We start from the raw sequence: 13,752 nt of genomic DNA, 5'->3' as shown, positions 1-13,752 counted from the left end.
ATTGCCTTTTAGGGAAGAGATGGGCTTTTAGACTAGAGATAAGACCAATATATTCCATTTTGCTGCTAATGGCAAATAGGTCTGATAGCAAAGTGTGGTCCCTAGTGTTAATGATTTTCCAGGAGCTTTTTGTAGAGTGCCCAGGTTTCCAGGGGGCTCACATATCACCAGCGGGAAACTACCTGAAGGGTAATGGGTGACTGCTAACAGGCACGTTACACACACACCAGGTGAAGAGCTCTTTAGATGTACCAAACTCTAAAAATAAGTTGGGGTTAGAAACAATGTACCTATGGATGATTGGAAAGACATTTTATAGCAGGAAGACTTTTTATATATTGTAATTCTCCATTCTTCATAGGTTGTAAATTATTTTTTGATGAATGTAATTTTTTCTGCCATGTCATAGTATGAACGTTTAGAGAATACAGTGACTGTAAGTCCAACTTCCACAGTCAGCCTGGAGGAACATGGTCACCTGGGGCCTGTGTTTACCCAGGGGTTCATATTCACCTGGGCAATGATGGTCAGCCTAGGGACCCAAGACTTGGGAGTGCTTTGTCTATGCATCTCTGTGTGCTTCACATACAGCTGGGTCATTTGATTGAAAGATATTGGAGGCATAAAATGGCTCCATAAAGAAAGGGTAAGGAATAAAGAGTAGGGGTGATTTTAAATTTGAAGGAAGCATTTCTTTGTCACTTTGGTATCCCCCCAAAACCTAACATGATGCCTTGTATAAGTGGTATGCAGTAAACACCTTCCTGGATGTAGGGGTTCTGAAGACATGCTGGGAATACAGAACGTGTGCCATTCAAATGGTTAAAATGATTAAAGAAGACATTTGTAGTGATACAAACAATCTTTATTTTGCACTTCATGAAGCAGACTGTCTGCACTTTGAAGAGTTCAGAGAACTGCAAAATGGGGCAGAAAACAGGAAGCTTTTACAGAATAAAAAATCGGGAACAAGGAAGAGAAGGAATAAAAATGCCTGATTAGTGGGGCACCTGGGTGGCTCAGTCAGTTGAGCATCCAACTTTGGCTCAGGTTGTGATCTCACGGTTTGTGGGTTCGAGCTCCACATAGGGCTCACTGCTATCAGCACAGTGATCCTCTGTCTCTCTGTCTCTCTGCCCCTCCCCCATTCATGCTCCCTCGCTCTCAAAAATAAATAAACATTTAAAAAAAAAAAAAGCCTGATTACCTAGGGTTACAAATCTGAGGTATCATAGGAATGGAGCAATCACCCATATACCTTGGTGATTATTAATTGGTTAACTAGATGGTCTTATCTCTGGGAAGATGGAACATTTATAAGAACATGAAATGTAAAAGTTTTGTTTTGCTGATGTTGTTTCCCAGGACCAGTGGTGCCTCATCTACTAAGGAAAGGTTAATGTGAGATCAATTTGACAGTTCTTCCTCCTCCCTTTGATCAACCTCTGGCCAACCAAGAGGTTTGAGCAAAGGTGATGTTGAAAGCTATTCTCAATTACCATTGTCTCTTTGGGTGTCAGTATATATTTCACAGGAGGAGATGATGTCAGGTTTACATTCTAGTTGGAGGGAGACTATTTGTTAGCTTATGGTTGCACACACACACATCTAAAAACCTTGAGAGAACAACATATCAGGAGCAATAGACCAGGAAGATAATTATTAATAGTAAAAGTATTCCTTGGGAATGCAAGCTGGTGCAGCCACTCTGGAACACAGTATGGAGGTTCCTCAAAAAACTAAAAATAGAACTACCCTACGACCCAGCAATTGCACTACTAGGCATTTATCCAAGAGATACAGGTGTGCTGTTTTGAAGGGACACATGCACCCCCATGTTTATAGCAGCACTATCAACAATAGCCAAAGTATGGAAAGAGCCCAAATGGCCATTGATGGATGAATGGATAAAGAAGATGTGGTATATATATACAACGGAGTATTACTCGGCAATCTAAAAGAATGAAATCTGGCCATTTGCAACTACGTGGATGGAACTGGAGGGTATTATGCTAAGTGAAATTAGTCAGTCAGAGAAAGACAAATATCATATGACTTCACTCATATGAGGACTTTAAGAGACAAAACAAATGAACCTAAGGGAAGGGAAACAAAAATAATATAAAAACAAGGAGGGAGACAAAGCATAAGAGACTCATAAATATGAAGAACAAACTGAGGGTTACTGGAGGGTTGTGGGGGGGGATGGGCTAAATGGGTAAGGGGCACTAAGGAATCTACTCCTGAAATCATTGTTGCACTATATGCTAACTAATTTGGATATAAATTTTAAAAAATAAAAAATTAAATTAAAAATAAAAATAAGAAAAAAGTATTCCTAAGATTTGCAGGACATTCCTGAAACAGGGTCCCCATGAACCAAACCAACTAGAATCAAACCAAGAAATGGTCCCAAAGTGGAGATACTTCTTTAAGCCAGTTGGCCTGTTAATGTATCTTGTATAACTGTGTTTCCACTTCCCTAGAAGTGTTATCCAGCAAGCTTGTTCTAGAGAAACCTAGACATTAGAAATCAGGAGAAAGTTTTTGATGGACAGAACCACAGGGTCACCAGTATTATAGCAAATCCAACAGTAAGTTGAGAGTTTGATTACCCTCCTTTGCAGTGGCCTGACATATGTGAGTGATGGCATTCTCTTTCTAGGCCAGCTCAAGGTGAGAGGTGGACACACAAATCATAAAGACCTTCATGGTATAATAATTAGGGGGAAAATGGCCAGAGAGGGAAAGAGGAATGGAGAGAAATGTTCTTGATCCAACATCTTAGGAGGAAACGGTGTACTTCAGTGTCAGCTACTAATCTTCACGGTCAATTTGATTTTGAAGTCTCTGGCATTGACCCAGGACCAGATGTCAGATGAGCCTTCTACAGTCATGAGATTTGTACACCTTGTAATTTGGCAGCAGTGTCAGTGATCAAAGGTACTTCGTAGGGTCCTTTCCAGGAATTTCATTTTGCAAAAGCATCAGAGTAAAACAATAACTGCCTGCAAATGACATAGGATTTAAATAGGTCTATTGTGGAAGATCCGATAACAAGTAATTGCAAGGAATTGACAAGGAAATTTGGTAATTTTTGTTACACATAACATTTAACATGATAAGTGGAATTATGGACAGACAAAATTATACCAGAATGCATCAGAATTTTAGGAATTTTATACAATTTCTGGAACACTTATGATAACGTATGTATGCTCACCATATAACCTGAAAACATCATTTCTTATCTGACAATGCTTCCTATATAATTTAACGTACCAAATAAGCCTGATTAGTTTAATATTTATCCTTTCATAAGGAAAGAGAAAGAATCTTTTGAGATGTTTCAGGTACCTTTGAAAAATACCCAACTTCGTTCAAGCTAAAAAAGACTTCATTTAGAATTTTATTTGCGGGTGGGGTGCCTGGATGGCTCAGTTGGTTGACCATCCAACTTTGGCTCAGGTCATGATCTCATGGTTCATGAGTTCTAGCCCCACATCAGGCTATGCACTGACAGCACAGTAAACATTAAAAAAAAGAATTTGATATGGGAGAAGTTTATCAAAAATATCAAAAGATTTTAAAACACTTGGTCAAATAGGATCATAGGTCACTGTGAACAATATTTAGTTATCCATTTAACCAAAGTGACAGTTGAAGACTTTAAAGACAAATACAGAAAGTTTCATACTGGCTAAAAAAAACAAACAAACAAAAAACTCCTTAGCTCTTTTTCTTAAGTTATTAAACACCCATTGGGGACACCTGGATGTCTGACTCTTGATTTTGGCTAAGGTCATGATCTCGTGGTTCATGAGTTCAAGTCTCACATCAGGCTGTGTGCTGACAGCACGGAGCCTGCTTAGGATTCTCTCTCCTCTCTCTCTTTGCCCCTCTACTGGACTTGTGTGCATGCATGCACACACACTCTCTATCTCTCTCAAATAAATAAACTTAAAAAAAAAGTAAGATAAAACAAAGACGTGATAAAGATAGCATAAAACACATTAAACTATTTTGGTAAGAAATAAATCTTTTGCTTTTCAGGAGGATTTCTTAAAAGGTTAAAAAAAAAAACACCTTGGGGCGCCTGGGTGGCGCAGTCGGTTAAGCGTCCGACTTCAGCCAGGTCACGATCTCGCGGTCCGTGAGTTCGAGCCCCGCGTCAGGCTCTGGGCTGATGGCTCAGAGCCTGGAGCCTGTTTCCGATTCTGTGTCTTCCTCTCTCTCTGCCCCTCCCCCGTTCATGCTCTGTCTCTCTCTGTCCCAAAAATAAAATAAACGTTGAAAAAAAAAAAAAAAAAACACCTTTGCTTATAATTTCTTATTGAGTGCAGACCAATAATCTTAACAAAAAAAAAAACAAAAAAACCCGTTGTTCTTTTATTTAACAGAGAGAAAACCAAATTCTAATTTTGCACTAGTGTACCTTTGATGCTAAAACTCATTTTTTTTAAACTTAAATACATCCATTCCAATCTTAGCCAGCTTGACCACACATAGAATTCCTTTTCCAAGATTCCTTTTCTGCAGGTCTTTTACAACTTTTATATCCATTCAGATTTTATACTAATTTTCCTCTCTCTTTTTTGTTCCAGAAAAAAAGTCATTTTACTTTAGTAAAAAATTACTTTCTCTTTTTTCTTATCAAAAAAATCGAATAAACAGCAAAAAAAAAAACCCATATCTTTCATACCTTTCCTTATCCAAAAAAATACATTCTACTTTTATTACCTACCTTTCTTACACAGTTGTTTTCTTTCACCCTTATTATGTCTCAATAATTTTAATTGATTAAACTTCTTAACCTCTAGAGCCCTAACTCCTAGTGAAAACTAAGAAGTAAGCAATAGTGGATTGTCTATTACATTAGCATTCGGTGCATTGGCAAATTTATAAATAAATTTCATAATTTTGAGAAGTATATTTCTCCCACATAGTACATTTTTCAATGTGGTACAAAACATGTTTACAAACAGAGCCAAACGTCTCTAGCACCTTGGTCAAAGGAAGCCAAAAGTAGATAAATCTATGGTCAGTAATTAATGTTACAGAATTTTATGTTAATTGGAAATGATCTATATAGTCAATAAATATCCATCATTTAATTTATCTCGTATAACTTTAAAGCTTCAGGTTACCAAAAACGTTTTGGAAACTTTTCTTAAGTATACACACCATAAAGCATAATTATTGTTGAAAAGTTTATTTGCAAACTTTTATCTTACTTACATCTATATTTTTTCTTACATCTATTTAATTTACTTGTGCTTAACAATTGTTTACATCACTCATGAAAATTTCATGAGATAGTAAACAGCTAACAATCATCTTAAATTACCTTTCTTGCTGACAAATTCTGTAACAGTGATGACATGAGCTTATTTGATTTTTAGTACACATAAGTAGAATGAAAGTTTTATGTCTACATTATACATGCTGATAATTCTGAAGACATGCCTGCTTTAATTAAACCAACCATCCTAAAATTATTCTTTGTTTACCAAAGATAACCTAGATCATGTGAACCTGAAAAACATTTAGGTTAGTTTCCATATTTCAGAGAATATACTTGACTTCTGTACATGATTAATATTCTTTAAGCCAATTAAATAGAGCTCTTTACAAATTAATTTTGGTAATACTATCAGGAAGTAGAAAAAAACATAACATACATACATAGACATACATACACATATAGATGGATACAAACAGAAATCTTACACAGCTTTTGTTTTTAAATTTTAGCCTTTAAACAGGTATGATAATGCAAAGCTCACTAGTTTATTAAAAAAAAAAAAAAAAAAGAGTGTGTGGGTGGTTCAACTGGTTAAGCATCTGGCTCAGGTCATGATCTCACAGTTTTTGAGGTAGAGCCCCACATGGGGTTCTGTGCCAACACCTCAGAGCCTGGAGCCTGCTTCACATTCTGTGTCTCCCTCTCTCTCTGCCCCTCCCTCACTCGTGCTCTCTGTCTCTGTCTCTCAAAATTAATAAACACAAAAAATTTTTTTAAAAAATTGAAACAACAAGGAAATCAATTTACAAAAGTAACAAAACTCTTCAAAAATTGGAGATGAAACTTCATACTTACTCTTCCACTCACACACTCTCTCTCTCTCTCAAAAATAAATAAACATTTGAAAAAAATTTTTTAACAAAACATAGATCTAAATTTTGTTTTTGACAAATGGAATTAGTTAAGGTTATCTGCTCAGATGGCTTAAACCTCTTTACTAATATTTGAGGAGAAAACTTAAGATTTAAAAAAAATTTTTAAGTTATTTATTTATCTTGAGAGAGAAAGAGCACAAGTGGGGTAGGAGCAGAGAGAGAGGAAGAGAGAATCCCAAGTAGGCTCTGTGCTGTCAGTGCAGAGCCCAATGTAGGGCTCAAACTCACCAACCATGAGATCATGAACTGAGCTGAAATCAAGAGTCTGAGACTTAACTGACTCAGCCACCTAGGCACCCCTAAACATTTTTTTTTTAATTCCAGTATAGTTCATATACAGTGTTATATTAGTTTCAGGTGTACAATATAGAGATTTAGAGATTCCGTACATCACCCAGTGCTCATCAACACTTAGGATTTTTTATTTCCTGGTTTCCAAATAGCCTTTCTTTTTTTCTTCTTTTTTCTGACAAGAATTATTTCCCTGAAATGTGCATTTCAGATGGCTTACAAACAAGTTCCTAGAGAAGACCTTTATAACATTTACATCTCAAAGGCACAGGGAAAGAATGCAGTAATTCTTTCTTCCAAGAAGGACTTCTGTTTCCTAAATCTAGGATTTTACAATACCTACAAGCCTTTTGAGATGAATAGAGGATATTTGGGGATTGATAAAAAGGATAGGTGAACTTTTTCTGTTCTTTAAAAACCGAATTTGTAAGGCAAGGAAGGTTGGTTTTAATTCCCCTCAAAAAGGGGGCTGACCCACTCATCCAACTACATTATCTTTAATTTGCTTTTTTATATCAAGGAGAAAATCTTCCTTCAACTAAGATAGAAATCAAAGGCTTCCTTTGTTCTAGATTTAGAGCTGTTTGTCTTTGGAATGCCCCTGGTCCCCACTCCCAACAGCAGGTACATAGTTTCATTTAACCTAGTGGGAAGGCCTAAAAAAAAAGTTACTATCAGGCTCTGAATACTAACTTCCTATTTGGCCAACTTCTGACCATGAAGCAACTTTAAAAAAAAGAAGGAAGGAAGGAAGGAAGGAAGGAAGGAAGGAAGGAAGGAAGGAAGGAAGGGAATAGAAAGAGAAAGAAAGAAAGAAAGAAAGAAAGAAAGAAAGAAAGAAAGAAAGAAAGAAAGAAAGAAAGAAAGAAAGAAAGAGAAAGAAAAGGCATTTCCAATATCTTGTCAAGTTTCAGCCTGGGCAAACAGTAAATATCCCTGGCAATACTGAACAACCCATGGAATGCAAGAGGTGCCCCCAAAGATGGTGCAAAAGATACTACTCTCCCAAGATCCACAGCTACCTCCTAAAGATTGCCAAAAGAAAGAAGGATTTAGGACAAGCAAGAAGGCAATAGCAGTCCCTGGAAGAGAAAAAGACCAATACACCAAATTCATAAGAGTGAATTTGGAAAGGAAGGGAAAACACAAAATTATACCTTCCCCTCTTGACCAGGCACCACAGAGACCAGAAAAGCTGAATCTGGTAAGAATTCTCACTCTTTGCCCGCTCTTGCCAGTTTTCCCAGGATCCCATCTGCAGGCTCCAGAGTGAGTGGAGTTTAAAGTAGAGAATATTGCTCTGGTATGTGTCTACCGGAATTTGGCAAGATTTTTCCATTAATTTTAATTTTTTTTCGACTTGGCTGTTAAAAGGAATAACTTATAGCAGTTTACCGGAGAATTCCTTGGCATCTTATCAACACTGGAGGGGGCCCATATAATAGGGGTCCTCCTTTGAGGGTATATATGGGGACATTTGAGTTGGTATCATAGGATTTGCACAAAACCTTCTAGGACAATCTTTTCTCCAGTGTCCTGGTGGATTGCAAATGAGACACCATTTTCTGAGCCAGTGTTTTGATGATGGTGCACTGAGGTGTTGTTTTAAGTTTCTGGCCTTGGAGCAGTTGTAGCTATAGGGCCAGTAACTCTGAAAAGACTTGTTTACACTCTTGTAGCCTCTTAACAGTGGAAAGGCAATTCAGAAGTGAATTAGTAGACTGTAAGTACTCAGGTAAGGGAGGATAGAGGGCAGTAGTAGGAGTCATATCAGTCTTACAGTCTTTATTTTAGGTACCTCTTGTGTCTTTAATTTTTCATTAACCTTTTGCAATGAATCTTTCAATGAAGCTACCTTGAAATCTTGAAACCTTTTGGAAGCTTCTGCAGACCAATAAAAATAGGCATCCCATTCTCTTTGTTGATTTGGGAACCCTTGCTTTCAACTCTTCTTCTCAAAGGAACAATCTTACCTAATTGGAACATTCCCCATGATGGCCATTGTAATTCTAGGTTGTTTTAGTAGGAGTTTGCCATTTTTGTAGGTATCCGTTGCATCTGGGATCACAGTTCTTAGACATAAAATAAGCAACTGTGCTGGAAGGCAGAGTGCTCAATTCTTTGAAACTTGAGGATCTCATTTCTTTAGCTAAGCCTAGAGTCTCTTGGAACCAAATTAATACCTGAGAGAGATGTACCATTGAGTTTGGGATTTGTGTGGTGTTTTACAGTGTACCTTGTTGCATGAAATTTTCTTGAAGTTGTTGGGTGACCTAGTATGAATCTAATCTGTTCCATGACCAACTTATCACAGAAGTATGTGGTGAGCACTGTAACAGCTTTAAAGTGCCCAACCTATGCCCATCAATTTTGTGGCTTTGATTTCTGAGATTCTCATTAACAAAAGATCTATTACTCGTCACAAGCATTCTTTATAATGGTGGATGCCCTAAGGGCTTCTAATAGTCCAACTTGTGCCTACTTAGATTTTGATGTGTCGTTGGTCAAAACAGTCTGCATTTTTGCAGACTTTTAATTTATTTCCCCAAGTCTCCCAGTGGTTTATGCTGTAGACTTACTTCATGGTCCCTGTTAGTCCCACAACTGCTGTCACCTAACTGTCCCTGAGCCTTTTCTGAATCATAGAACCTCTCTGGGAACTTTAATGAGCACTTTTCCCTTAAAAAGTTTTGGATAAAGTGTGTTTGGCCTGGACCGTTTCAGACAAGGGAGCAGACCTCAAATCCAAGAGTGACTCACCCCCGGCCCTTGGTAACCAGAGGACAGTGAACTCAGGGTTAGACAGGTGCCTTGCTTGTCTTTTCCTCTTGCAGGCTGTTAGTAGTCAGCTTAGAATCCCACCCTCGTCACCTGTTAAACTGATTAAAGAAGACAATTTAGGTGATATACATCTTATTTAACGCTTCCTGAAGCAAGCAGTTCTCCAAACTCTTGAGAATGGAGACTGCCTGCTTCATGAAGCATTAAATGAAGTTTGTTCATGTGATCTAAATTGTCTTCTGCAATCATGTGAACAGATCATAAACCACAGATATTTGAATCAGATTTTTTTTAATGTGTCAGATTGTTAAAGTATATAGTGCATAGGAAGATGGAGTAGGAGGAAACATGTAATTTTTTAAGGAGTGATACCTTAAAATGTAAAACTTATTTTCATTTTAGAATAAACGATCATGAGAATTGTGCGTCATTGCTACTTGGGGCCATAGATTCCAGCATTGTCAATTGCAGAGATGACAAAGGCAGGTAAGTGATACTGAGATGGCATGCCTCTTGTCTTGATCAATCTTAGTCTCTGCTTTGTGGTTGTAAAGTAGCCAAACATTTATTTTTTTGTTTAGTTTAAAAAGTAATATAGGGGGGCGCCTGGGTGGCGCAGTCGGTTAAGCGTCCGACTTCAGCCAGGTCACGATCTCGCGGTCCGTGAGTTCGAGCCCCGCGTCAGGCTCTGGGCTGATGGCTCAGAGCCTGGAGCCTGTTTCCGATTCTGTGTCTCCCTCTTTCTCTGCCCCTCCCCCGTTCATGCTCTGTCTCTCTCTGTCCCAAAAATAAATAAATGTTGAAAAAAAAAAATTAAAAAAAAAAAAAAAAAAAAAAAAAAGTAATATAGGGGCACCTTGGTGGCTCAGTCAATTGAGCATATGATTCTCGATTTTGGCTTAGGTCATGATCCCAGGGTCTTGGGATTGAGCCCCACATCAGACTCTGTGCTGAGTGTGGAACCTGCTTGGGATTCTCTCTCTCTGTCTCTCTTTCTCTCTTCCTCTACCCCTCGTCCCCACTCATACTCTTTCTCTCTCTCTCTCTCAAAAAAAAAAAAAAAAAAAAGAACAAACAATAAAAGTCACAAAAACTAATATAAAAGCATGGCTTTTAAAAATTAAATATAATGAATATGTAATTAGGAGAAATTACTCTCTTATCCCAGAAGCCCTAGCCTCTTCCATCACCTTAAATTGATCTTTTCACATTTTTATATTCTACCAAGTAATTTCTACACAATAACCACAAACATATGTAAAAAAATATATATACTTATGCTCTTATGCAAATGGGAGAATTCTGTTGCAATGCTCTGCTTTTAGGGTATCTTGGAAATCTTTTCATACCAGAACATGTAGATTTACCAGATTATTTTTGAATCTGCATATTACTTCACTGAATCGCTATACTCATTTAATCAGCCTGCCTTCTAGTGAAGAACATTTAAGTTGTTTCCAGTATTTTGCTGTTTCGCAGAGTGGTGCAGTGAGCAGTCTAGTATATGTGTGTGTTCACATGACCAAGTACATCTAGGAAATAAAGTTTTAAACATGGATTTACTTGGTTAGAAGGTCAGTGGTTTTTATTTTTGGTAAATAATACCAAATTGTACTCCTAGAGAAATCAACTGTCCACAGTAGATAATGTGGGCTTTTTTATTATTTAAATAGCCAATTATCTATAAAATTAAGGCCTAATTTTGAAAGTATCTTTATCAAAGATAAGAAAGAAGTCACTGGAACTCAACATCAAAGGGTCAGTGAAAATGCTCATTTTATTATCAAGGCCACCACTTACACCCTCCAAATCTAGGGGGTGCCATTCACATAGGTGACTGAATGGACCTTGGAGAGGGCCTGATTGTCATCTCTGTAAACTGAGAAGGTTTAAATCCCTAAGATGACACTGTGCACATGTTTCTCAGGCATATACAGAAAGAGTGTGTTGAGTTTAAAGGAAACTAAAATTGGGGCACCTGGGTGGCTCAGTCGGTTGAGCATCCAAATTTGGCTCAGGTCATGATCTCGTGGTTCGTGGGTTCGAGCCCCGCATCGGGCTCTGTGCTGACAGCTTGGAGCCTGGAGTCTGCTTCGGATTCTGTGTCTACCTCTCTCTCTCCCCTCCCCTGCCCGTTCTCTTTCTTTCTCTCTCTTTCTCTCAAAAGTGAATAAAAGTCAAAAATAAATAAAGGAAACTAACATCCTCTTTGTTTTAAATCATTAGGACACCGCTTCATGCGGCAGCATTTGCTGATCACGTGGAGTGCTTGCAGCTTCTTCTGAGACACAGTGCCGAAGTGAACGCAGCAGACAATTCAGGGAAAACAGCACTGATGATGGCTGCTGAGAATGGGCAGGCAGGCGCTGTGGGTATGTGCTGACTGGTGGGCTTCACATCCACGCCCAACCAAAACCAGAGTAGCATAAAACCGAGAATCAGTTATTCTCTTGGTATATGCATGTAAAAAAGGCCAGCATTTTATTTAAGCCACTTGACTCTACTTGCTAATCATCCTCAGTCCCCTGTTATTTGATTATTGGTGGACCTTTTCAAAGTGAACTCATCTCTGCCGTGAAACATCTCAACATTTAGAGACCAAATATAGCAACAGATTTATTTGACCTGGAAATAACAGAACTGTGTACAGAGAATTAAACTTGATGCATGTAGACCTTGGATTTGGATGGAACAAATGTGGCAATAAAGTTTTCCTTTTTTTTTTTTCTTTAAAAGGATTAAATATGATTACGTGACCATACTGATTTGAATGTGTGATTATAATTGGCATGTAGTCTGAGTAATTCTCTCTTGGCTTTTTCTATAGATATCTTGGTGAACAGTGCCCAGGCTGATCTGACTGTAAAGGATAAAGACTTGAACACATCCTTACATTTGGCTAGTAGCAAAGTATGTAAATGAATTTGAAACAGTGTTACTTAGTGCTGTAATAATAGGAATAATAATACCACTTGAATGCTATCTCAGAAGCGTGTATCATGTCTCTTAATTAAGATGTACATTTCCCCAAGGTGTTGTCAACTCTAAGCATAATGGAAGGGGAAGAGGCAAAAGGCAGACCCACGCAGGGGTTGATGAGGACATGACTTTCATGGCATGTGACACTTGCATTCTTGTGTGGTCTGTCTTCATGCTGCCACTGTGTCTGTCTCCATGGTTGCATTACTATATCATTTTGGTTTGAAACACAGGCTGGGGCTGTAGTTACATGGCTTCTAAAGTATAAAAAGGTCCACTTGTTTTCATTTTGTTCCATTTGAAAACATTGTAATAACACAGACAAAAATTACTCTCCTAGGAGGCAAATTAGTGCATTCATGTGCATTTCTACCTTCTGTCCTTTTTTCTGATGCATACGTAGTTCACCACAAGGAATGTGTTTGAGTTTTTTTGTTTTTTTTTTTAATAGTATGATGTTCGCATGTAGCCCAAGATTCCTGCTTCTGTAAAAGATAAATGATATATAAATATATATATAATTTTACAAAAGGGAGATCATACTATTTTAAACCCTGCTTTTGTTACTGAATCATCTCTTATGAATATCTTTCTTTTAGATATCAAATTTTTATAGTGTTTTAGAAGATGCATGGTATTCTACCTTAGAAATGTGCCATCCTTTATTCAACCCGTCCCCAACTGTTAGACGTTTGCGTGTTTTAAAATATGTGCTACTATAGATGTTGTCATTGTAGAGAAATATTTTTTTAGAGAATTCTTACTCATTCCTTTAAGATAAATTCTAAATGTGAACTTACTAAGCCTACGGCTATGAATATTTTTAAGCCCAGATGGGCCTCTAATAAGATCACAACTATTTACACTCTATCAGAGTGCATTAGAATGAAAACTCCAGGGACACTTCTGAAATTACATTTCAGGGGCTCCCTTATAAGGCATTATAATGTGATGCCAATGGACACCGGTGATGGTGGTTGATTTGAATATAGTGACAGTTAAAGGTGTTGTTTATACCCATTGGTACCAGAAGTCTTGGCTTTTCATTTCAGTGGTTGCATTTTCTCACTTCATGCTCTGGGAAGCCCATGGAAACCACAAAAAAACTCAGTTTCATAAAGTTTGTTTCAAAGTGTAATGTTTTCATCAATAGAAGTACAATGATCTTCAACCTTTATTGTGCAAATGAATCACTAGAGGATCTTGTTAAAATGCAGGTCACAGTTCATGAGATCAAGCCCTGCATTGGGCTCCCTCTCTCTCTCTACCCCTCCCCAGCTCATTCTCTCTCCCTCCCCGCCCCCCAAAAAATAAATAAATAAGTGTTTAAAACAATGCAGGTCTGAAGTGAGGCCTGAGATTCAACATTTCTAACTCCCAAGTTAAGCTGATGTTGCTTGTCTGTGGGACGCACTTTGAATAGCAAGCGTTTAAAAAACTATGACCCCTTAACAGGGCATAGGCCTGAAGTCATGAAAGTGTCTCTGACTTATCAATTAATTTTTTTAAAATTATCAACCA

General features: G+C 37.8%; 1 protein-coding gene across 10 annotated transcripts in view; it reads left to right on the top strand.

The window, feature by feature from the left end:
• ANKRD44 (ankyrin repeat domain 44) overlaps nucleotides 1-13,752 on the top strand; it is a 329,152-nt gene that overhangs the window by 307,064 nt on the left and 8,336 nt on the right. For all 10 annotated transcript variants that reach the window (XM_086719206.1, XM_086719211.1, XM_086719205.1 and 7 more), the window contains exons 23-25: nucleotides 9,655-9,738; nucleotides 11,479-11,624; nucleotides 12,080-12,162. In XM_086719206.1, the coding sequence (XP_086575332.1) occupies nucleotides 9,655-9,738; nucleotides 11,479-11,624; nucleotides 12,080-12,162 (313 nt within the window). The remainder of the gene's footprint in view (nucleotides 1-9,654; nucleotides 9,739-11,478; nucleotides 11,625-12,079; nucleotides 12,163-13,752) is intronic.

Source organism: Puma concolor, chromosome C1 (genome assembly GCF_028749965.1).
Source record: "Puma concolor isolate L17-30 chromosome C1, mPumCon1.1.hap2, whole genome shotgun sequence".
Classification (NCBI taxonomy): domain Eukaryota; kingdom Metazoa; phylum Chordata; class Mammalia; order Carnivora; family Felidae; genus Puma; species Puma concolor.
This window is presented reverse-complemented; position numbering and strand designations above follow the sequence as displayed.